General features: G+C 47.7%; 1 protein-coding gene across 1 annotated transcript in view; it reads left to right on the forward strand.

The window, feature by feature from the left end:
* Positions 1-21,580, forward strand: part of LOC149337300 (sodium- and chloride-dependent GABA transporter 1-like) — a 34,797-nt gene extending 13,217 nt beyond the window's left edge. The window contains exons 9-14 of the mRNA XM_089554385.1: positions 1,706-1,818; positions 6,417-6,545; positions 13,485-13,584; positions 13,735-13,835; positions 17,275-17,430; positions 21,224-21,580. Coding sequence (XP_089410511.1) covers positions 1,706-1,818; positions 6,417-6,545; positions 13,485-13,584; positions 13,735-13,835; positions 17,275-17,430; positions 21,224-21,580 — 956 coding nt within the window. The remainder of the gene's footprint in view (positions 1-1,705; positions 1,819-6,416; positions 6,546-13,484; positions 13,585-13,734; positions 13,836-17,274; positions 17,431-21,223) is intronic.
* The last annotated feature ends 2,658 nt before the right edge of the window (positions 21,581-24,238 follow it).

Below are 24,238 nucleotides of genomic sequence, written 5' to 3' on the forward strand. Positions count from 1 at the left end.
AGGAAAAAGACCGCTATAGTTGTTGAAATCTCCCCTCTTCCCCCCCCCCCCCCCCTCCCTATTATTTGAAGTCCACACACAATATTCGTAATAATGATAATTATCATCTTTGCTCGCTTCCTGACACTAAAAAATCAAAAAATCTTTCCGGACCAGTAGCCAAAACCTAGCGACAGGTCTTGTAAAAGGATAGATTATAGGCAACAAATAATGCCAAACGACATAAAAGCGATACAACTTACAAGTGGCATTTACATCGCCAAACTAATGTCTGGAAAAATGTGCAGCAGCAAAAACGAAAAAGACAGGCCCTTTTCACAAAACCTAACATGAAACAACAATGTGACAGCAAATTTTCCTTGACGTAAGAGCAAATATTTTCAGACTATCTCGTCGTCGAGAGTGGATGTACTTCAGATTACTCCGATTTATAGATATTAATGAATTGGTTTGCTCCAGTAGACATCTGTTAATCGGCAACTCTTCGCAGGTACAGATGTTTTCTGGCGGAGGTGTGGCTGCGACATAGATTGTTTTTCTAGCGCTGAATATCAGTTCATGCGCCAAAAACCAGCTAGCAATCTTATCGCGCTCTGTAATAGCGTTGCTTCCAATTCTATATCTGGGATCCGTCTGTTGCTAAAATGCATGCACGTATTGGTTTGGTTTGGTTTATGGGGTTTAACGTCCCAAAGCGACTAAGGCTATGAGAGACGCCATAGTGGAGGGCTCCGGAAATTTCGACCACCTGGGGTTCTTTAACGTGCACTGACATCGCACAGTACACGGGCCTCTAGGATTTCTCCTCCAAAGAAATTCCAGCCGCCGCGGCCGGGATCAAACCCGCGTCTTTCGGGTCAGCAGCCGAGCACCATAACCGCTGAGCCACCGCTGCGGCCGCATGCACGTATCAACACACATAACAACGACTCCACCTTTTATATTTAATGACAGGTTTTTGAATTGCAATGGCAATAATATTAGACCTTACAGACATTCTTGCGGAACCCCTGTTTTTAATGGCGTTTTGTAATCAATACTTTCTGCTCGCGCGCCTACATGTACTTTGAGAATAGCTGAAAGCGTTGTCACTGACGCAATATTTCTTTAGCTTACTCCTGAGTATTGAATAATCCACCATATCGAATGAATTTGTAAGTGCGAAAAATTACAAATACCTGCATGTTATTCTGTAATCCATGGTTATTTATATCAGAAAGTCAAATAACCGTAGACGTGAAGTTTTCTACTCTAAATACTTGTTTTTGTTGCTGACCTAAACCTTTATGACTTTCAAGGTAACGTGGATGTATTTTGCTAGTTGTTTCTCGAATATTATATTTATTCCACTTATACAGACACCTGTCAATAATTAGATGAATGCCAATGGAACAAGTTGAAGGTGATTACAGAATAGAATGGGCGCAGCCTCGAGATCTCCGTTTGATCAGTTTAATATTCTCACAGCTCGTCAGGTGAAGGCTGTAGTTTCTGCTTACAGCGTCCGTTGACGCCTTTGATGCAGAAGCCAGTAATGTAAACAGCAATCGTTCACGTTACCACCGTACACACTCAAGAATCAAAACACGCGAAACATGAATTGAGCGACACACATGTCCACGAGGCGCCTTTTTAGCTGGATGCCCACCTTGGGGGGCCGTGGCTTGCGCAGGGTACGCCGCTAAAATGCGCTTGTAAATCACAGGGTTCGGCCTGGCCTTCATCACCTACCCGCAAGCCGTGTCGGCGCTCATGTTCCCCAACCTGTGGTCGGCCGCCTTCTTCACGATGCTCTTCTTCTTAGCGCTCGGTTCAGAGGCGAGTGCTGCATCTCGTTCCTATTGAAACACCCAGTAACGTCCAAACGGGCATTAGCGAACACACCAACATATTTTAATGCGATAACGTTAAAGGCCCCGTTCACCGCAAAATCCGGTGTCGGCCTTGTGAGCGCCGGCGTTCTGAGCGAACAATTACGGGCATGGCTCTGGAGTTGGCCCCCAGACAGAAACCTAGAAGCACTGGGCCACCTAGGTCACGTGCGTCATCACAACCTGCCCACTGGATAATGATAAAACTGCCCACCGTGGCAGGTGGCAGTTAAATTAATGATTGGTCGCTCCGGAAGATCAACCTCGGCAACACAAGGCCCACCGCCGGGAGCACCTGCCATCGCAAGGCAGTGGTGTATCGCTTAACCGCAGCCCCACTGCGCCAGGAGGGGAATGAGGACTCCTAGGGATCTATAAATATAAAATAACCTTCGGCATGTATGGCGATTAACTCCAGTGCGCTATCAGGTCAAGCACTTAAGGCGGAGCTCAAGGGCCCCTTCCAATTTTCTTTCTTAATCATGCACGTTGTCTAATTGCAAACTAACAATGCAGGTGTTTGACTTAATGCTCTTAATAATGTAAAAAATAGGCTGCTTGAGCTAAAAGAACGCTCTCTTCGGCATAGTTCTTGTCTGCATGAACTCGATAGAGTCGAGTCGAGTTTGCTTGTCGGGTACAAAACCAGTTGTCGGGTTCATGTAAACGCTGTTGGGTCGAGTAAAATAAGTGGCAGAGCGAGTCGAGTTAACTCGCCTGCAGGGAGTGGGTTAACTGGCTTGACCCGCCTTTCTAAAAGCATGGAGTCGAAAAGTCGGGTTAGTCGGAGGGCAGAGGATAAAAGCCAACCTGTTTTTCGCCTGTGCCGTCGCGCCTCCGAAGGTCCATAACACTGGCAGCACGGCCGGTGGGGTTGTGCGGGGACCCTGGGGCGTGCCCCGAATTCCTCTGTAAATAAAGTTTTCTCTCTCTCTCTCTCTCTCGCGCGCGCCTCCGAGACAGCGGTTCCGTGCCGCCATCTTGGAGGCTGCCACTGCCCTCTCCCGCTTGCGCTGTTTGACGCTTGGTGTCGCTGTAGTTGAAGCGGTCTCGATTCTCAAAAATTGAGTTCATGTAAACACGCAGTCGTCGAGCAGGGCTGACATTGCACAACTGGATCCCCTGATTCGACCCGCCGCTGTCGGGTTCATGTAAACGCCGCTATAGCTTTGTCAGTCACGGGGTGCATGAGAATAGAACCAAGGTGTGATAATGACCTGGCTGTTTAAACAACAGTTAATAGTTAACTGAAATGTTACAGTGAGGCTCATTTACGATACTTTCGTAGCCCATTGTATATTATACATGTGAGATTTTTTTTTATTTTCTCAGTGCCATTCTCGTCGCAGATATATCACAATAAAATGCGGGCCTCGCGCTGGAGAAACCACCGCACGGCAGCAGATCACGCTAGCCAGCCTACACACCCTCGTCACACAGCGGCGCCGGGGTGTGGGCATCGAGCGGACAGAGAACACGGAACACGCACCGCTGTGTGACGCACACTCTTAAGGGTAGCTAGCGTTGTCTCCGTCTGCGCGATTGTGGTTTCGCCCGCGTGCGGCCCCAAAATTCCTAGCTCTGCAGCGGAGACCAGAATGTAATTTCCGAAAATCTAAAAACTGAAGCAGATGTTACTTTCACTTGGCTACAGATGTCTCATAGAGGAGGAATCTAACTGGAGCAGTTAAAAGGTTATTCAGTATTAGTCAACCAGCCAGGTAGTTAACCCGTCGTAACTGTATTGTCTCGAACCAGGAGGAGGGCAGCTGACGAGGTAGGAGGGGATCTCAAAGCGGGCCAATTTAATCTCACAAAACCTTGCACAGCTTGAGCGCTCCTCACGCGGCTGCGTCCGCTTCGTCGTAACCGCGGCTCAGCTCGGAGGCGCCGCTAGTCATGATCGTGGAATTAATTCCCCCGATGAAAAAAAAAGCATCGTCCTGATGCGGAACTTAATATGTACGAAAGAAGTAGAAAAGCAAAAAAATAAAAGGACAGGAAAACTAAAAAGAAAAGCGGAGACACTTGTTAAGGACGGAAAGCCGTCCTTCTTAAATCTCGCGGCTCAGCAAGGGTCAGGCGCGTGTCGCTGTTCCGATTCCCACCACCACTGAATCTGCCATGTCAAAAAGGCTCTCAACGAACTTTCCGTCCAGCTTAAAAGGACTATTCTTGAAAACTGTCGGAAGCTTCGGTGAAATGCCCTGGATTACGTATATTGTAGTATGCCTGGCATTACGAAACACTCAGAAGTTAATCACCATGACACCAACGCAAGCCGCGGCAGTCTAATTTCGATGGAGGCGAAATTCTAGAGGCCCGTGTACTGTGCGATGTCAGTGCACGTTAAAGAACCCCAGGTGGTCGAAATTTCCGGAGCCCTTCACTACGGCGTCTCTCATAGCCTGAGTCGCTTTGGGAAGTTAAACCCCATAAACCAAACCAAAGCGATACGTTGAGCAAGTCATTTGCTAGAGTAACTAAGGTTAGCTAGCCCCGCAGCACATCTTTAGTTAGCCGCATCTACCTTGTAATGTAGAAGTTAAGCAAACAAGGGAAGGGGATGAGGGGCTCGTTATAAATATGACAGAAGCCAACAGCCACAGAAACCAAGGGGCACAGGGGATTTTTTTTAGTTATTTATTATGTGGTGTTGATCAATTTAGAATATTACTGAATATGTTATCGTTTAAAGATAACTGATTAGAAAAGCAGAAGAAAAAACAACCACCTGCCGCCGGTGGGATCCGAACCCACGACCTCCGAATTACGCGTCCGGTGCTGTACCTCTGAGCTACGGCGACGGCTGTCAATTCTTCTGCTTTCGGGGGTATTTATGTTTACAAGTAACCTAACCTTGAGAGTGTTCATCAGCGCCACCCACGTTCATAAGCGGCGGACGTAGAACGTCCTGAGTTACCGCAGGTGTGACGTAGAACGTCATCGAACGGAGAGGGTGGAAGCTGCGTGAGAACCCTCTTATGCTTCCTAAGGCGTCAAGGCTGCCAGAATCGAGGCCCTCGCTAAGCAATTAAGCAAACAAGGGAAGGGGATGAGGGGCTCGTTATAAATATGACAGAAGCCAACAGCCACAGAAACCAAGGGGCACAGGGGATTTTTTTTTAAGTTATTTATTATGTGGTGTTGATCAATTTAGAATATTACTGAATATGTTATCGTTTAAAGATAACTGATTAGAAAAGCAGAAGAAAAAACAACCACTGCCGCCGGTGGGATCCGAACCCACGACCTCCGAATTACGCGTCCGGTGCTCTACCTCTGAGCTACGGCGACGGCTGTCAATTCTTCTGCTTTCGGGGGTATTTATGTTTACAAGTAACCTAACCTTGAGAGTGTTCATCAGCGCCACCCACGTTCATAAGCGGCGGACGTAGAACGTCCTGAGTTACCGCAGGTGTGACGTAGAACGTCATCCAACGGAGAGGGTGGAAGCTGCGTGAGAACCCTCTTATGCTTCCTAAGGCGTCAAGGCTGCCAGAATCTGCCAGAATCTGAAAGGCTGCCAGAAGGTTAGGGATAATTGGTGGATCCAGTGGCGATCGGGAAAGAGAAGAGGAAACGCTCCATATGAGGACAATACGGAGGGACGCAATAACTTGCAGAATATTTATTTATTTATTCATTTAAATATTTAAAGCAACTCAGGCTATGAGGGACGCCGTAGTGAAGGGCTCCGGAAATTTCAATTACCTGGGGTTCTTTAACGTGCACTGACATCGCCCAGTACACGGGCCGCTAGATTTTCGCTTGTCGGATAAAACAAGATGAAGACAGCTCATATAACAGTCTACCGACGCTGATTACAAGAAAACTGCACTCTTTGAATAATATTAAATTGATTTGCTCTGCGCTTGCCAGCACCACCAGATGCCGAGGTCGTTGCGCATTTTTTTACACACAGAAACTAACTGCAGGCCTTCCTTTTGTCGGTCTGGTTATCAGATCTCCGTGCACAAAAATGCCCAGTCATGAACTCATCGTTCTTTGAACCGCAAAAAAAATGTATTTCTCTTTGTAAGAGCCTTTATTTGATATGACGAAACCGACAGCAGCGTGAATCCTTATGTTACGGATGTAATGTCAGAAATCTCGCCTGTCAAAAGTAATGTTATGCCATCTTATCACCAATGCGTGTAGCCTTCAGAGCCCAATCGTGTTTTGAGGCTTGTTGTTTGGAAGAAATGGGGGGGGGGGGGCTACGGCAAGCCTGATTTCTAAAATATGTGGAAGGGAAAGCAAAACCTTCTCCTACAGACTCCTTACATGATAGCAGAGCTTCACATGTGCCCTATCTTCCCGCCCATACGACTCGCTAGTGCACACAGTGTATTTAAGACTTTTCTTGGAGAGAGTGCCTGCAGATGACTGCCGCAACAAATTTTACTGCAAGAAAACACCTTGCAATAGATAACATGGACAGCAGCAGTATGATGTATGATGCTCACAAAGAACAACTGCCACTGTCACTTCATTGCTCTCATTCGGATGTCTGTAGTTTATTGTTGCGTATTCTCCTCTCAGATCGCCTTCGTGGAGAGCCTGTTGACTCCACTGAAGGACAGTTTCGACTGCCTCCAGAAGCATCGCACCATGCTGGCAGCCGCGGCCTGCCTCTTCGGGTTCGTGCTTGGAATTCCGCTCACAACGCAGGTATGCACACTGTGTACACCAACTTTCTACTGCCAGTACAGTCGAGACGCACCAATGTAGAGATGTACGGAAGTAGCCCGATGTCTGATGCCTGTGCACAATGATATAGAGTGCGTCTCCGCTTGGAGATTGCGCATGCGCAGCACACTCCCGGGTGCTCCGGTAGACGCCTACGCCTGCACGCGTCCGCTTTGCTGGAGCCGTGTATTAAACTATGCAGCTTAGCTTGAACTATATTAGGCCTTACGCAAGGAAGTAACGATGTGGAACTGTATTGAAGCGCAGCAAAGTACCTGGGCAGGGCATGAAAAAGGGCAGGGGACGACCGAAGGTGTCATAGACTAAGGAGTGGATAGCAATGGACAGAGAACATACCGGATAGACGAGATGAGAAAGCATTGTGGGCAAGCATGTTTACCTGCCCAATGGTGGCTATCAGAAAGGCACTGAATACGGAAACACTCATTCAGAAAAACTGAAGATGTTCCGTTAGTGACCTCATTGTATCTTGCACAGCTAGCTGAAATAACAATGACTGACCAACGCACGATTCCCTGGTGACGTCAAGGCGACATTGTTTGGTGCCCTGTATAACAGGCCCCTGATCAGAAGGTTCCAGCTTCAGCTGGTGTGAAGTAGCTCTCTTTTAGGCAGAGCGCATGTGTAGAGGGAAAAAGTGTCACAGACTTCAGAAAATTTACAGTGCGTAGTAGCCCCTCCGTAAACAGCTTCCTGGGAGACGCACCTGATGCAGGAGAGACCCACATATTACTTTTGATGAAGAAGCTCCATTCAATGGGCGTCCGGAGGGGGGGCAAGGGGGGGCGGCTGCACCCCCCTGGAAAATCACTCACTCTAACCGTGAGTGATGGCCGCACACCAGGGGCGGCGGTGCGCTCAGCAAAAAGAGTAGAAGCGGCCCCGCTCTCAGCTTTGGGTCACATCTGCGAAGTGCCGCGTCCGGGGACGCGTCGTTGCAGACATACAGCGGCACCGGCGAGCATGTGTTTCGAGGCGTCTTGAGATGGGTGCCTGTTTCTTTGATCTCTAGAGAGATAGCCACATGGAGGCAGACAGTGCACAATCCGGCCACCGATGAATTCTTCAGGAGGGAGGGACAAATCAGCCGTGTCCACCCCCGCTTTGTCGGGCTGCTCAAGGGCAAGCAGGCGATGAGTTGGCGCCGCCGCCGCTCGCTGTCTCCTCCGATCCACGGGAGAGCGCAGTTCGGTAGAAGCGCCGCTTTCAGAATCTTCGGCAAAGGGGATTAGCAGTTGCTTTTGTTCACGGCGACGCAGTCTCCAGAGGCGCCCCCACACCAGCGTTCCTTGCATCTTCTCCGGAAGCCAGCGCCTTTGGTCAAGGCAGCCCGATGGCGCCTGCCTGGCTCGCCTGGCTCGCCTGTCACCTCTGGCTGGGCCTCAAATCCCAACAGCGCCCATGTACTGTGCGATGTCAGTGCATGGTAAAGAGACCCAGGTGGTCGACATTATCCGGAACTCTGTACTACTCCGTCCCTCATAGCCTGAGTCGTTTTGGGGCTCTGAACCCCATAAAAACACACAAAACAAATTTTCCGACCGGAGTGGCGAGTGTCTCTTCCCCTCGGAAGTCGCGAGGCGTTCCTTTCACCCCCAAAGTGCTATTAGGAACGACGACAACAAGTCTCGCCGGGTGGCCGCCAGCACGCCTGTTTCTACTGTGTATGGCTGCTAGCGACTTGAGGGCGATTGCTTTCGGGCTTGCCGCCATGGACCACAAGCACCGAGAGGACCCAGGTGCCAGCTGACTTCAATTACGGAGTTTGCCCGGTTGGAGTGCAGGAACAAAACCAGACCCCCTTCACAAAGTGCCTGCACGTGTAGAACGCCGCCGCCGCCTCGGGGAGACGAACGTTATCTTCCCCATTTGCCGTGACCGTGCCAGGGAACAAAGGGCCTCGTCTCCGGTTGCTCTTTGGCGTGCCCAAGCACCGCGACAAGCTGGCGGGCCTCATCTACGACCCAAGCACGAGGAACCACTTTCGGCGTTTTCGTGACCTCGCGTCTGGCCTCGAGCGGCGGGTGGCATTTGATGATCAACAGATGTCGGTGACCCGCAGAAACCTTCGGCTGGCCGGAGGCCATCACCTACCGCCGTCAACGCTACCTCGACGACAACCTTCTTTCCCTCAGACTCCACATGTGAAGGGGGCGTGACCATGAGTGCAGTGTCGTGTGTGTGCGCACAGGTGAAAGCTCTAGGCCCCTCCCACTCCGGCAAGGGCGTCCTCAACCTAGGGACTTTAGGGAACAAGAAGGATATAAAACTCGACAACGGATGCGGCAGAATCGTCTCACTTCTAACCACCAATTTAAAATGTAAATAAACCTATTCTCCTTTCGCCATCTACCTCTTCGCTCAGCGGCACTCCTGTCCTGAACCCTCAACTCCAACAGTGCGTATTCGGGGATACTGCGGCAAGTAGGCCCTTGCATGTGTGCGCGCCTCTGTGTTTGTGCTTCGGTATTTTCAGTGGCCGGTTGTCAACGAAGCTGAGAACAATCAAGACAGCGGACGAGAAAACGACGAGCGGCGAGTAGTGTGTGTGCAAATACTCGACTGTGCGGTTGCGCGAGCAAGATGGAGCGAGGTGTATGAAGCTGCGAGCGTGCATTTATCTTGTAAATAAGTTTTCGTTGTATATATAGTCATTTTTTGTTTTCAACGTACGCATTCAACCGTTTTTTCAATCAATGTGTATATATTTTTAACACTACCAACCCCGAAGAACTCCATAGCCAGCTTTGTCTCGCGCGGTTCCGAATGTTGGACATTCGGCGCTTCTTAAAGCGTCAGCGGTTGTCTGACGAAGCGTTATCCAAATGCGCCCCTGCAGATTCTGGTGTGATATGTGACAACGGTGTAGCATTTGAACAGAGTGATGCAAGCTTTTATCACCGGACAGTAGCTGATGTCGTCGACTCCATGGAAGGGACTCTGTCAACAGTGAGTTCAGGTAATGCAGCAGGCCGAGATGATTCCATTTCTCCTTTCTTGGGATTTAAGTCCGGATTTGACCAGAGCGCTGCAACCTTTCATCACCGGACAGTAGCCGACGTCGTCGTCTCCATGGAAGGAACTTCACCAGCGAGCTCCGGTCACGCAGTAAGCCGAGACGATTCCCTTTCTCCTTGCTTGGGATCGAAGTCCGGAGACAACATCAAGAAAACAAATAACTTGCCTCAAGAATATGACTTAGGAGAGTTTCTAGGCAAAGCTAAACTCACTGGCATACCGGACTTTTTGAAGTTACGTCTTCTTACTAAGCCATGGTCACCAAATGTTACATACGATTTTAAGAAGGATGTAACACCTGGAAAGAGGCCTTTTCGACATCAATGGCTGGGAGATTACGCCCCCTGGCTTGCGTACTCAGCGACAGCGAAAGGCGCTATTTGTCGTTTTTGCGTCATTTTTCCTCCACGTGTTCACCGGGGTACTCAAGGAAGTTTTATCGTGCGCGCTTTCAGTAACTACAGAAAAATGCACGAGGCGTGCAGGGATCACGTAAAATCCCAATGGCACCAGGAGGCAATGACGGCCTCACAGAACTTTATGGATGTGATGAAAGGCAAGCAGCTACCCGTTGTAGAGCAGCTGAACAGAGCACTCCACGCGCAAGTTGAAAGGAACCGTGAGAAACTATTTCCAATAGTTTCCACCATTGTCTTTTGCGCGACGCATGACTTGCCAATTCGCGGCAAGCAGTCCGATAGTGGAGTCTTCAATGATCTGCTTGACTTTCGTGTAGAAGCTGGAGATACTCTACTTCAGGAGCACTTCGCTTCTTCTGCTGGCAATGCCAAGTACACTTCTGTCCGCGTCCAGAACGAGATCATCACAATCTGTGGCGACATCCTGAAAGAGCAGATAGTTACCGAAGCTAACAAAGCGTTTGATTTTTCCGTTCTTGCTGACGAAACTGCAGATATTTCAGGAAAAGAGCAGATGTCTATAGGCGTTCGCTTTATTGACAAGGCGGGAGCCGAAGTGTGCGTTCGAGAGCAGTTTTTGGGATTTGTAGAGCTGGAGCAATTAAACTCCGCTTGCATCGCCGCGGCAATCTTGAAGTTTTTGACGAATGTCGGGCTGATTCTTTCGAACCTCGTTGGACAGGGGTACGATGGATGCTCTACAATGGCTGGAAAAGAAGCTGGAGTGAACAAAATTATACAAAAACAGTTCCCGAAGGCACTATTTTTCCACTGTGCAAGTCACAAACTAAATCTCGTCATCAACGATCTGAACGACGTCTCTGAAATTCGAAACACAATTGGCATAATCAAACAAACCATAAACTTCTTCCGCGAGAGCGTACTCCGGAGAAAATTGGTGCCGAACATTCCGATGCTGTGTGAGACAAGATGGTCTGCAAAATATAAGTCTATTAGGATCTTCTCTCAGCATTACGTGGCCATAGTCGAAGCACTCGAGGAGCTCGCGTCCACGGAATCATGCTCGAACGCTGCAACTAGACAACGAGCTCACATCCTCTACTGCGCAACAACAAGCTCATCTTTCATCGTCTGCTTGCATATTGTAGCGAAGTACAGCGCTCGGCTCGAACCAGTTACGAACATTCTGCAAGGTGTATCCATGGACTTCCATTCTGTGCATGACCACATCACTGAGCTGCAACGTATTTTTCGCGGCCACCGGACGAACGCTGTAGAGGAGTTCTCTAACATCATGAATGCAGCAAGGGAGGCAGCCAATCACTTAAATGTGGTGATATCTGTGCCAAGACAAGTCTCTCGTCAGGCCCACCGAGACAACTACGGGATTCAGTCGCCGGAGGAATACTACCGTGTGGCAATATATGTGCCGTACTTGGACTCCCTCACTGCTTCTTTAGCTCGGCGCTTTTCTGAAAGCAATGAGAGGAGCTTCAAACTTCTCCAGCTGCATCCATCAAAAATGAAGCACTTGAGCCGTGTTGAGTTCGCTGTTCTCGCCGAAGAACTCCAGTGCTTTTACGGCATCGACAACTTCAAGGAAGAGGCCATCTCTTGGTACGAGATGTGGTGCAACAAAACTGGGGACCCATCAGAAATAACTTACTGCGAGCTTCTACATCAGGCCAAGACATTCTTCCCTGGTGTTGCAAAAGCCATTGAGGTGGCTCTGGCTTTGCCAGTTACTACCTGTACGGTCGAACGCTCCTTCAGTACAATGAGGAGAGTGAAAACGTGGCTACGCTCAACGATGACAAACGACAGACTGGACGGCCTTTGTATGATGAGTGTGCACCGAGAGCGTGTAATGAAGCACAGGAATGAATTTATCACCCGTGTCATCACGCAATTCGCCCAGAAAAATCCGAGGCGTCTACAGTTGCTGTTTACTGACTGACTGTCGTTGCGTGTTTCTGAACATATTGTGCTGCGTGCTGGTCATCAATCCGGGTGTGTCGAGAACCCGTATGCAGCAAGACTGAGCACTCTTCTCCACGAAGTGATAGTATCTATTTGCATTTTTATTAATTTTAATTGTTTCTTCGTTGATAAACTCCAATGTATCTCTCCTAGCCACGCTTTAATTTGCTGTTTGTAATTTTTCTTTCATGTGTGTATTTTACTTATTTATTTTATTTATTTATAAATAAATAAATTTACTCCGCAAATAGTGCCTTTTTGCTACGAACATAACCCCCCCCCCCCTCCGGCGCCAACAGCCAATGGGGCCCCCCCCCTGCAAAAAATTCTGCGGACGCCCTTGCTCCATTGATTTCTTAGCGCGAGTGGGTGAGAAAAAGCAAACTTCCACCTCGACATGAAAGAGTTCGTGGATGCGACCACTGCCTCGGAGTATGGGACCCACCACTCTCAACAGTGTTGCAGGTCTGTTGGCCTGCGGTATTTTACAACAGGCTCTACATTTGAAGAAAACAACAAACATAATGCGTTGCCTCCTCTCATCGCCATCACCTCTTCATATTATTTCGAAATCGCCAGTGCATCGACTTGGCTCTGTGGGGGCGCACCATATTACGCAGTGCGGCCGCTTTAGGCGCAATATCTGCCACAGTTCTGTACAGCAGGCTGTAAATGTTTTATCTTTTGCATAATAAATCGGAGCTACGACATAACTACGCGTAAGGTGTGTCGTTATATTATGCTTTGTACTCACGCAGAGATATATCTCATGTATCTCATCGTAATACTTCATACCGCGTTATTATTTAATATTACTCGCTGTGCAGGATAATAGCCCAGCATTTTGCTATGGCCCGGATAGTGATGCACGGCTCTAGCAAGGTTATGTTTTTTGTGAGTTTTATGTATGATTTAGCATAATACTTGTAACCGGGTAATGTTTGCGACCATTGTACTCCGTTTTCGACCTAAGCTCTTGACCACAGTGCCCCTTCAGCCCTTCATGGGGTTTCTACCTGTCTACTGAGTAGGCTATGCACTCTCACACAAAACAAACGGACGAAGGCCATTATACTTTAATCATTGTAAATTATCAAACTTCACTAAGTGTGCCTAAAAATATATATTAGTGCAGTTTGTAGGTATTACTCCAGTGGCGGCTGCAGTACGATCGCTACGATGTCTGTCGTGAGGTTAACAGCACAGCAAAGCGCAAAAGGGAGCATCAGGTATATTTCAGCTCCAGTTTTTTTAGTGTTACTATTATGTGTTCAGCATAACTTGCAGACGATAATATATAAGGTAAATCTGGTTCGAGCCCCTAAGATATGCTACGTAAAAGAAAAACAATATTTTGCCAGGAAATGAAACCAATCTCTTTGATGCCGACGATATAAAATAAGAGTACATAACTTCTGATACGGGCATAAAATAAGAGCCATTGGATGCTTTTTTTTTGTTCTTTTTGAAGAATATAAAAATCTCGCAAAATTACCGACTCGTGCACTCTCAAAACTTGCAGGGAGGCCTGTACATACTCAACGTCATTGACACCGAGGTTGGAGGAGAGCTGCTTCGATGGATCGCGGTCTTCGAGACTGTTTACATAGCCATCGGCTACGGTACGCTTGGCAGTACGTTGTTAAATTTGTAGTGCAAATAAAACCAAGGGAGAGTATGTAGTATCATTCTGATTAGTAAATATTATTCATAATTGCGTAGTTCTGATGAAACGATGAGCGCCAAATGGATGCTTTTTATTTCACGTTCAGGCGTAAGCAGACTAAGCCTGGATGCCGAGTTCATGATGGGCTCCCCAACAGGCTGGCCCGTGCAGCTCTGCTGGACGTACGTCTGCCCCTGCCTTCTAGCGGTGAGTTGGTGTACACAGTAAATTTATCTGAATAATGCGAATGCACGCGCGTCACTGCAAAGCAAGAGGAGGACCTTTAAGCGCGAAATGGTTCGTAGGATCGCAGTGAGTTTATGTTGAACAGTTTTTTTTTCCTTTAATAGGACGGCTAAACAATGGCAACGCTTGAAATTGGATAAGCTTGCGTTAGCCCATTCCAGTGGATTGTTTTGACTTCCTTTGATATCGATTGTACGTCACGAATATACAGTGCAAACAAAAACTGAGGATATCTGAATAAACGCTTCCAGTTGGCACGTGTGGCGAGGCGCTGAATGCTCGAAATAATCGAGGGAACTTCAAATGTTTGGTACATCCCATTTGACCGTTGCATATAGTTGCTGCAACCGCAGGAAGCTATTGATAGGTCATATTTTACAGCGATGAGGAGTCGGTTACCATAATGACCATGCTCCCTCACAATCTCGTGACTCTCTGATATTGTCAAAATTAGATGTTTAAAATGTCTTCAATGTGTTACGCGGTGTTCGGCAACATTTGCTGCTAGTTGCTATTTTTTGCTAATTTTTCATGTCCTGTATCGCGTGTGCTCAGCTGTTTCCAAAAATATGAGGTACCAACACACCCAAAATGAAACCCTTCTGAACCAGTTGCTGATATCCAGGAAAGCAGGGCAAACCCATTTGTAGACATGATCCTCTGAATGTTCGCAGACAGCGAAACGAGAACACCAATACTCTATTCGGAAACGACGCACCTGCAGCTTGCTTCCAGGGTGTCAGGTTAGTTAGCCGTTCCCCTGTTGCACAGAGCTCAAAACGCCCAATGCGCAGCTTTCCTGGAGATTCAGAAACTAGCGCCTTCTCTTGGTCGTCACTAGAATCAATGGGGATATATTAAACTCGGGAAACTAAAGATTCCCGACGGATTCTCCGTCAACTGGGGAATTCTCATGGCCAACTCTTCCCCATCGCAGCAAAATCTCACCTATAAAATCCTTCCTGCGCTCACAGCAACCATGATCGAAGGCCATAAAATATCCATCGGATGTAGCGAGCAATCTATGTTCTAGCCCTGATCTGGAGCTTTCACAGTCACACTTGAAGGAACTGGTGAGCGCTAAAAACCACGGAAAAAGGACGAACACACAGGACGAAGCGCTTTCTAACAACTGTTTTAATCTCAAAAGGAACATGACTATATACACACATTTGACGTCATATCATGCACAGAAGAGGGAAGAACGCACACGCTGACAAGAATGAAAATGAAGGAAAAAAGGAAAACAGGTAAAAACTACGTGCGCTTAAAACAGCCGAAGATTGCTATTCTTGAGATAGGTTAATTCAGTTCCCCCTAACATCACCGAAGGGGAGCTGACGCATTGCTTATCCGGAGCAACGTGCATTGCGAAAGCTTCGATAATTTCTCTTTATCGTCTGTTTCGAGCCCTACCTATTACCTTGGTGTTTTTTAGCAGTGGTATGCATTTACAGATGCACAATGAGGTGCCAGATTCCCGGATTTTGCAATTTGTTCACATAATCTTTCGTGTTCCCGGAGCCTCTTGTTAAGGCATCTGCCCGTTTGCCCAACGTAAGTTCGTTGGCAGCTGAGCGGAATGCTGTAAATGACGTTTTCGTCACACTTTACATAGGTGTTTTCGTGTTTGATATTGCACCCATTCTTTTTCATTCTTGTCTGCGCGTGCGTTCCTCCCTCTTCTGTGCATGATATGACGTCAAATGTGTGTATATAGTCATGTTCCTTTTGAGATTAAAAGTTGTTAGAAAGCGCTTCGTCCTGTGTGTTCGTCCTTTTTCCGTGGTTTTTAGCGCTCACCAATTCCTTCAAGTATGTATTTCCAACTAGCCCCAGTAGTAGCACTTTTCACAGTCACGCCACACGTACCGGCAGCCATGCAAACTTGAACCTTTTGTCCAGATTTCCCGGGCTTGCTTCCCCAAATATAGATGCAACTAGTTAAACTCTTTTTTAGATAGAATGACGTCGAGTACATAAGCTCCGCTGCTTAAAAGCACGTCTTATAAAAATGTGTCAGAAATAGGTTTTGCCAATGAATTTTACAATAACTTTATCTCTCAGGCGTTATCTGCAATCCTTTTATGGTGCTAATTAGAACGACTGAATTGAATTTTTTGCCCAAATATTATGTTAAATTAAGAGAGATTGACATCTCGCAATTAAATGGCGACGGGAGACCCATCAGGTGTCTCAAGAAATTTCATAACTGCTGGGCTTATAGATCATGGTTTATGAGATTTAACGTTCGGAATCTCCTAAAGCTTTTTAGGACGTCGTAGTGGAGGGCTCCGGATATTTTCGAACCCCTCGGGCTAATTTGCGTGCACTGACATTGCACACTGCACCGTTTTCCGCATTACGCCTCCATGCAAAGGCGACTGACGCGGTCATGATCGCGCCCACGTTTTAGGCTTAAGTCTGAATGTTTGGTAAACTGTACTGTGTTTTTTTCAGTCAGATTACTCGTTTTCATAACGAATGTTATATCAACAATCAGTTGAGTTCACAGCTACGACAGGTGTGACTCATGACACAGTCCATGCGGCGCCTTCACAGTTGGCCTTCACAGCCTGAAGTGAGCTCCTCGTTATAGAACCACATGTGGAAGTCATTATTCGTCGCTGTTTCTTCGGAGCTTGACTCATTGTGCTTGTATAGATCTTGAACACAAATCGTAGTAATATACGGTTTTGTTGGTGTGCTTCAAGGGGCTCACTCTAGAGGTCTTTTGTTTCACTTAAAGGGAAGCTCAAACGGTTTTTTGAGAATTCGAGGTTATTCAATAATTCTAATCTATCAAGCTTTAGGGTAAACGATGCAAAGTATTTTTGCACTAGAATTTAAAATGGTGATATAATCATCGATTAAAACCGCGATGATGTTTAGGCTTCTCCTCAGTGCGCTGTAGGAGTGCGAGGAAACTCGACTGTGACGTCATTTTTGCCGAAATTTCAGATGTCCGCTGCTCACGCCTGCATGCTGCTGTGCGTCGTCAGATGGAACCAAACAATGCATCGTGAGCTTCACTTTCGATGGCGTCGGTTTTCTTCCATGGAATCACCGTTTCTTCGCTGGAAACGTAGTGCCGTCATACGTGACGTCATCATCGGGGCCTCTGCCAGTCGCTGTGCACTTCAAAGAAGCCTGAACGCGGACGACGACTTTTTTCGGCGATTACGCCACCGTTTCAAATGCTAGAACAAAATGATTTCGCAGGCTTTACCTGCACATTTCACACATTCGGCAAACTTGAAATCATCGAATTCTAATACCGCTTCTGTTGTCCTTTAAGTTATTTACCTCCGTTTTATTTCACCCCGTGTCACAGCGACTTTCTTGTTTAATCGCCCGTAACTCACATGACAAAACTGTCTTCGTGCTCTACCATTCGCAGATGATCTGCGTCAGCAGCCTCATCACGAGCGAGCCGCTGACTCTTGGAAACTATATGTACCCGAAATGGCTGCAAATCTTCGGCAAACTGTTGGTGGTCTTCCCAATCGTGGCCATGCTTGGAGGGGCGCTCCTCCACTTGGTCAGATGCAAAGGGGTGAGTCAGAGTTTGGGATGATCCAGTATCGAGCACACATCCTGCAGTCTGAGTGGGAGCAGCAGACGGTAAAAATGAACTCTTCGATGGAACTTCATTTCCATCAACCTGCATGTGCGTCAGTTAAAACTCCATTTTTCTATTTAACATACTCGCGTGTTTTAAATCCTTACATGCAGACTAGGTAACGGCAACCAGATTTATTTTCGTTGATCCCAGAGGTCTACGAGTTTTGAAAATCCAAAAAAGTAAAGCACTATTTCGAAGTTTCGAAAGATGAAATTTGAGGAGATGATGCATCGGTTGTGGCAGCTATCGATCGTTTTTACTATAATGTGTATTTCTCTATTAAGCCCAACTATTCAGACTTCTCTAAGTGGAGGAGGGAAAGCTGGTAATAGTACCTCTCATCCCCTCCCCCTGCCTGTCTTCAACAGACCACACATCGTAAGGCTGACGTGAGTCTTATACCAACACAGTACGCATGCATCCAGGTGACATAGAATGGATGCTTCGCGTAATTCTGATGACAAACCCAACTTTTTATCTGCGTAAGAATTGACTGTGTCGCTCTTTTTGTCTATATCGATGTTTGTTCGCCAGCCAAAAACTCACTGACTGGGGAAAAAAATAATTTGAACTAAACACAAATTTTTCCTGGCTACTCTACTGAAATTTACGAACGCAGCAACAAAGCGGACTGCGGGAGGACCGTCTACAAGGAACGGCGGTGTAGGCAGTCCTTATAGGTCCGCGAATAAAGTTGCTTTTTCGGTGATCACTATAGCGTTTTCTTGTGAAAATGGCAGGTGGCAGCGGTATCCGTATTTCATTCCTTGGTCTTCTCGATCTTATCAATACTCAGTTTTCAGAGGAAGCAGCCTCGTTGTCATCACCACCTGATAAACAGAATCAGGCTACCTTTAATTCCTCCTCAGGGTATCTTAAATACAGATCTTACACAAAACGAAATCAGCGGAATCCGCTTTACAGGACAAGGGCTATTGTAACGTAAGGATTCCTCTCTAATACGGTCACTTTTCATCTACAGCGCAACTTTTATGCGCCCATTCCCTGGTTCCGTGACGTAGGGCGATGCTGGTGCAATCATGAGAGCGCAAAAAGAAATGCGACGGAAAAGGGCAAAGGGATTATAGCGGTGTAGCGATGTGCGGCTCCCTCTCCCCAGATGGCGCCTATATAGAAGGCCTCACTAGCGGCGTTTACATGACGGGGTTGAGTTGAGGAATTGAGTTGAAAACCGGTTACGGGGTTCATGTAAACACGGCAGAGTAGGCTCCGGGAGTCGAGGGAGCGAGTCCAGTCAACTTCGCTGCAGGGGGTGGGTTGACTCGCTCGACCCACCCCCACCCGCAGAGCGGAACAACAGCGGAGTGGCCACAAGTTCACGCCGTTCGTGCAAACAAAGCGGATGTGCGGCGGCGCTTGGACCCCAGTGCGCACGCGGTTGCAGCTGAGGGTATGCTGCTCCGTCACGAGGATCCAGGACTGTGTACTGCCGATTTGGAGGCGACGAGGCGGAAATCTTGTATCTGAAAATTAAAAGTTTTATGTTGTGCTTCTGGCACATACTGCGCGAAACCATAAAGACCTCGTGTCGCAGAAAAGACACTGTCGCCGCTGCCGTCGGCATGACAATAAAATGCAGACTGGTAGAAAAGGTAGCTGTTACATGAGGCTCCCATAGATGGCGCCAGCCACATCAACCAAGCATCAGAAACCCCTGACGCACGTATGGCGGGGGAGACACGCTACCATTACGCCACGCAGGCAAGTTCGTACGGCTTTGTTAAAGCGGGGCATCATATGTATGCCGTGTGGTCTTCCGCATAATGATTCTGATTGTGATTGTGTGCCTACAGTGTCTTAAAGTGAGCCTGTCGAAAAACAGCCCTCCACAGCTGCGCTGAATTACGCATGGCCGGGTATGGAAAACACTTGCGATTTTTTTATCTTCAAAATTCGCAGAATTAACGACATGCTTCATCCATACCTGTGCTTGAGTTGATAACAAGGAGAAACGCGGCACGCTGATGATTGAGCTAACCACAGAAGAAACTAAAAAGAAAGAAAAAGGTAAATCTGAAATGAAATAGATTGTTATTTTAAACTGGACGCAGCAAGTAACAAGTATACAGGGTCTGTTCTGAAAGTAGTAGGACTGATTTTTTCCTGGGCGAACGGGCGGACGAGAGGTGGTTTGCGCGTTCAGGATCGTTGAAGGGGGATATTGGGAATACTGGGGAAAATCGACAGTCGGCTCTCGGCCGTTGAAGAGAGGAGGTCGCTTGTACTGTGAACCCCTGTGGAAACGTCTCGTCACGCAGAATCGTCGAGCGTTTACTGGATCAGCGATACGCGACCAAATTTTGAGTAAATCTTGGTAACACGGGCAAAGAGACTAACTACATGATGAAGGATGCCTACGTGACGCTTCCATGGGTAGATCAGGTGTTTTTTGAGTGACACAAGCTTTTCCGAGGTAAGGAAAGAGCGGAGGAAGACGACCGCTCCAGACGCCCTTCGACCAGCAAGACCAACGAAAATGTGTAGCGAGTGAAACATTTACTTAACAGTGATCGTAGAATGAGTATAAGAATGATTGCTGATGACTTGAGCATTCCTCAAACCCAAGTTTTTGAGATCGTGACAGAAAACTTATCCATGAGGAAAGCGTGTGCAGAGTTGGTGCCGGGAGTGTTGTCAGAGGAGGAAAAGGCCAACCGGTAGGATCTTCATCATGTGAATGAAGACCTCGATTTTTTGCCCAGCACAAGGTGGCAAAGCTGCCTCAGCCCCCCTAGAGCCTCGACTTGGCCCCGCCAGACTTTTCTCTATTCCCGAGAATAAAATCGACGCTCGAGGGGAAACATCACGGATCGGTAGAGGTGGTTCAACAGGCCGTGACGAGGAAGCTAAACAGCATTCCGGTCCAGGCGTTCCTGGAGGCGTACGAAAACTGTAAAACTCATTAACAGCAGCGTGTAGGTGCGGAAGGGTGCTACCTTGAAAAATTGTAATCGTTTCTACTATTCTCTTGAATAAATTTTGTTTAAAAAAATGAGTCCTACTACTTTCAGAACAGACCATGTATAAGGACACTTTGCTGAACTTCCCGCAGCCTTGTGGACCAGTAAATTCATAAAACAATGATTTGTCCTCCACCCTGATCACCGTAGCCGCGTATTTAATATGGTTGGAAAGACATCATTCTTGATATCTAAAAGTGAACGAGAGCTGGGGGGGAGTGCAAGTTAACTTTCCTGAACAATGTTTCGACAAGAAGAAATGTCTTCTTCTGGGCCCACTAGAAGACAACGCTTCGTTCCTAAACATTATTCTATAAGACTAGGACAAATCCTAAAACTGGTTTTTGAGGAAAGTAAATGGCGCAGTATCTGTCTCACATCTCGGCGGACACCTGAACCGTGCCGGAAAGTAAGGCAGGAAGGTGGGAGTGAAAGAAGAAACAGAGAGATAGGTTCCGCAGTGGAGGTCTCCGGAATAATTTCGACCACCTTGTGATATTTAACGTGCACTGACATCGCGCAGCACACGGGCGCATTCGGCGTTTCGCCTCCATCGAAACGCGGCCGCTGCGGTCGGGTCCGTATCCGGGCGCTCCGGCTCGGTAGACGAGCGCCTTAACCACTGAGCCACCGCAACACATCCCCTAGTTGGAAATCCAGGCGGGCGAACATAGCAGTGGTTCCCGCCGTTCGTTCATTTTTTTGCCCGTAAACACGCGTAACACACGGCTTCACGACCGCAGGACTTCTCCGAGGCTACGAAACCTCGACCGGAATGGGGTCCCAAGGACCCGGATACCCTTACGCGGTACCGACTGTTCCTCTTCGAGAGGGGCATTGTCCCGCCTGGAATGACCAAGGACGACCACGAGCCGCTCAAGAACGCGGCGGCTGTTGATGCCGACGCTGAGGCCGCTGCCGTCGGTCCTGAAAAGCCCGAACCGGAATCGAGTGGTGCCCCACCCACCCCACTTGCACCGCCCGTGGTTGGCGCTGATGCGCCCGCTGGCAATGTCGACGATGCGCCCACTGGCAATGTCGACGATGCGCCCGCTGGCAATGTCGACGATTCCATGCCAGCTGATGGTTTAAATGCCTAACTGAACATCCCCTTGCAGAATTCCTAAATATATATCCGCATTTTCTCTCTTATTGGTCCAAGCCTACATGTGTGGAACTTTTTAAGGAAAACTGCGCAAAACAGACGCCCTATTGGAGAGGAAAACCACAGGTTTGTACAAGTGTAGTGCACCAATAACAATGCGCCTGCGCCTAATAATTACTCGGATGGACTCTTTTTTGTTTCAGTAAAGTTCCAAGTTGGCGTTCGTATGTGTTTCCCCTCCCTATGTTATGTATGTTTTGAGCAGTTTTCCTTGAAATGCTCGCTCACTGACTGGCCCAACCGTATGCGCTGCCCGACTTTGTGTGGTGGACTTTCTTTGCATAAACGGGGTTAACGTTAGCGCAGCAGCAGCCGCCCATGGGCAGCTTTGCTTAGGTGGGCCTCAGCTGTGTCTTTGGGGCAGGGCAGCGGGCGTCGCCGGATTTGCGCTCCACAGACCGGTGGTCACGTGGTCTGATTGCCGCTGGTGTTACTGGCCTGCATGAGGTGACTTAATTTATATGAATGACTTCGGTTTTTTTCAGCGGCGGAGTCCAACAGTGAATGAGGGTGGAAAGATGGAATTTAGGAGCGTCCCCTTTGAAACAAGTTGGAGGCAGTTGCCACAATCCTCCACCTTATTTCAGGCACACCGTCGGATTTATGGTATTGTCTATAAATTCGCCAATTTGCTTCAAATACAAGTTTTAACCCTGAACTTGTCCCCTCACGTCACCGCCCTGCTTTGGAGCCACCAATCTTCCTACAGCTCTTTGCTAACTTCTACCACAGATTCATTCACAGTTCGTTGTTATCTCTGAATGTTAGACCTCAGGGAGAATGTCTGAGGCTGCAGCGACATTCGGATGATTACTGCCAGATTTTAATCATATTGCACATCTGTCGTCTTCGTTAAGTTTGTTTTTGTAGCTTCGCGTTCTAGGACAACATCACCTAGCGGTAAAGATTGCGGCTCTGCGTTTTGAATTATTTTAAAAGGAGTGCTTCCTAATTTGACTTTTCCTATTTCTGTACAGTTCTACAGTCTGATTATTTTCCATTGAAGTAATCCAGTTTTACCTTTCGCGTTTTGTACCTGCCTTTTCAAGTTTATTTCTTGGTCCTTGTTTTCTGCGCACTTACTGGTTAGTCTCCTAGTCCTTTTCTGCTAAGCTGTGCCACCTCGCGGCAACTAAGATAAATCCCGGTATTCTCTGCAGCAGCGATGACCCCCTAAAACTTGCGGTAGGACGAGTTAATTGCTTTGGCAAGTCACAGCTGTCCAAGTACTTCCTTCATACTAGAAAGTGATGAAAGGTAGGCGACTTTCCTTTTGTATACGTGAAAATGAGAAAATGTGAGGAAAGCAGTTTTTAGGCTTTGGAGCTGAATCACGTATGTCCGACATCAAGATGAGGCTCCAAGATTGATAACTTGGAGCCTGGCGACCTTTTATAGTTGTGTACCTTAGATTGGGAAAATATATTTTCATTAAAGATTTCTTACATTGTGACGGTAATCTCTTGTTAACCCCCATTTTCGGGCCCAATTGGAGAACATCAGTATGGGGCCATTTTTTTTCCTTATTTGCGCTACTTGGAAAAAACGTGCATGGTGGTGGATTACCACCTGCATTCACCACTTTGATATGTATGTAAATTAAGTTTGGACCGAGTAAATTTCAGGTTCTTCTTCTCTCCTCGCACCAGCGGTGCCCCGCCAGAGACGGGTTGGTTTCAACTCGAAGACTGAAGCTTGATCTCTGCACCAGCGGTGCCCCGTCAGAGACGGTCTCAAGATGTGTTGACACGCAGGGATAAAGAAAGGCAATAACTGAAGATTTATATACAGATATTTACAGGATGTACAAGTTGGATACAACGGCAAAAAGACAACAACAAAAAGGGTGGAACTGGCTAATACTAGGGGAGGCCCCTACTCGGCGTTGCCGAAGATGCGTAGCATCTCACCTTAGCGCAGAACCCCGCTTCCAGCTCCGGGGCCCGGTTTTAAAGCCCTAAAGGCCCAGCCCACATTCGGTAACTTCAAATCATGTTGCGCTCTTAACATGGTTGGTTCATCCAGGGCATGGCCAGCCCTCCAGCTTCCGTAAGGTAGAGCGCTCTCTCCACCACAAAATAAAACAAAAACACAAATATACCTTCGTGCCAGAAAGTGCTCGAATCGGTTCCGCGGGGCGGGTGGACACCCGTACTTCCCGGCGCGTTCGCGAGCGGCCACGTTCCAAGAAAGGAGACGCTTTGCTTTGAGCGCCCCAGCCGCGTTCCGATGACCCCCGCGAACGCTACCGATACCTTACACGCCCTTCTTAAGATTCTACAAAGGGCTCAAATGGCACTTTTAGAATTACAAACAAAAGGGATCGGTGTCTGACACGAAACTACCCTTCGGGTGACATAACATAAACAAAACGTACACATTCAAATGCGCGTTTCACACCTGTAAAACCAGCGCATTCACCGAAGTCCAAGCTGTCGCGCTGCGACCAGTTACACCAACAAAACCAAAAACAAAAAAAATGCACATGGGCAACAACACATCACGCAAAATGCACGCTTAAATACACACAGTGGCATGCCTGCCGTGCGCCGTAACACAGCGTCCAAGTTGGTGCGTTACACCCAGTTCGCCT

The sequence above is a fragment of the Amblyomma mixtum genome, chromosome 7 (genome assembly GCF_055824585.1).
Source record: "Amblyomma mixtum isolate Tamu chromosome 7, ASM5582458v1, whole genome shotgun sequence".
NCBI lineage: Eukaryota > Metazoa > Arthropoda > Arachnida > Ixodida > Ixodidae > Amblyomma > Amblyomma mixtum.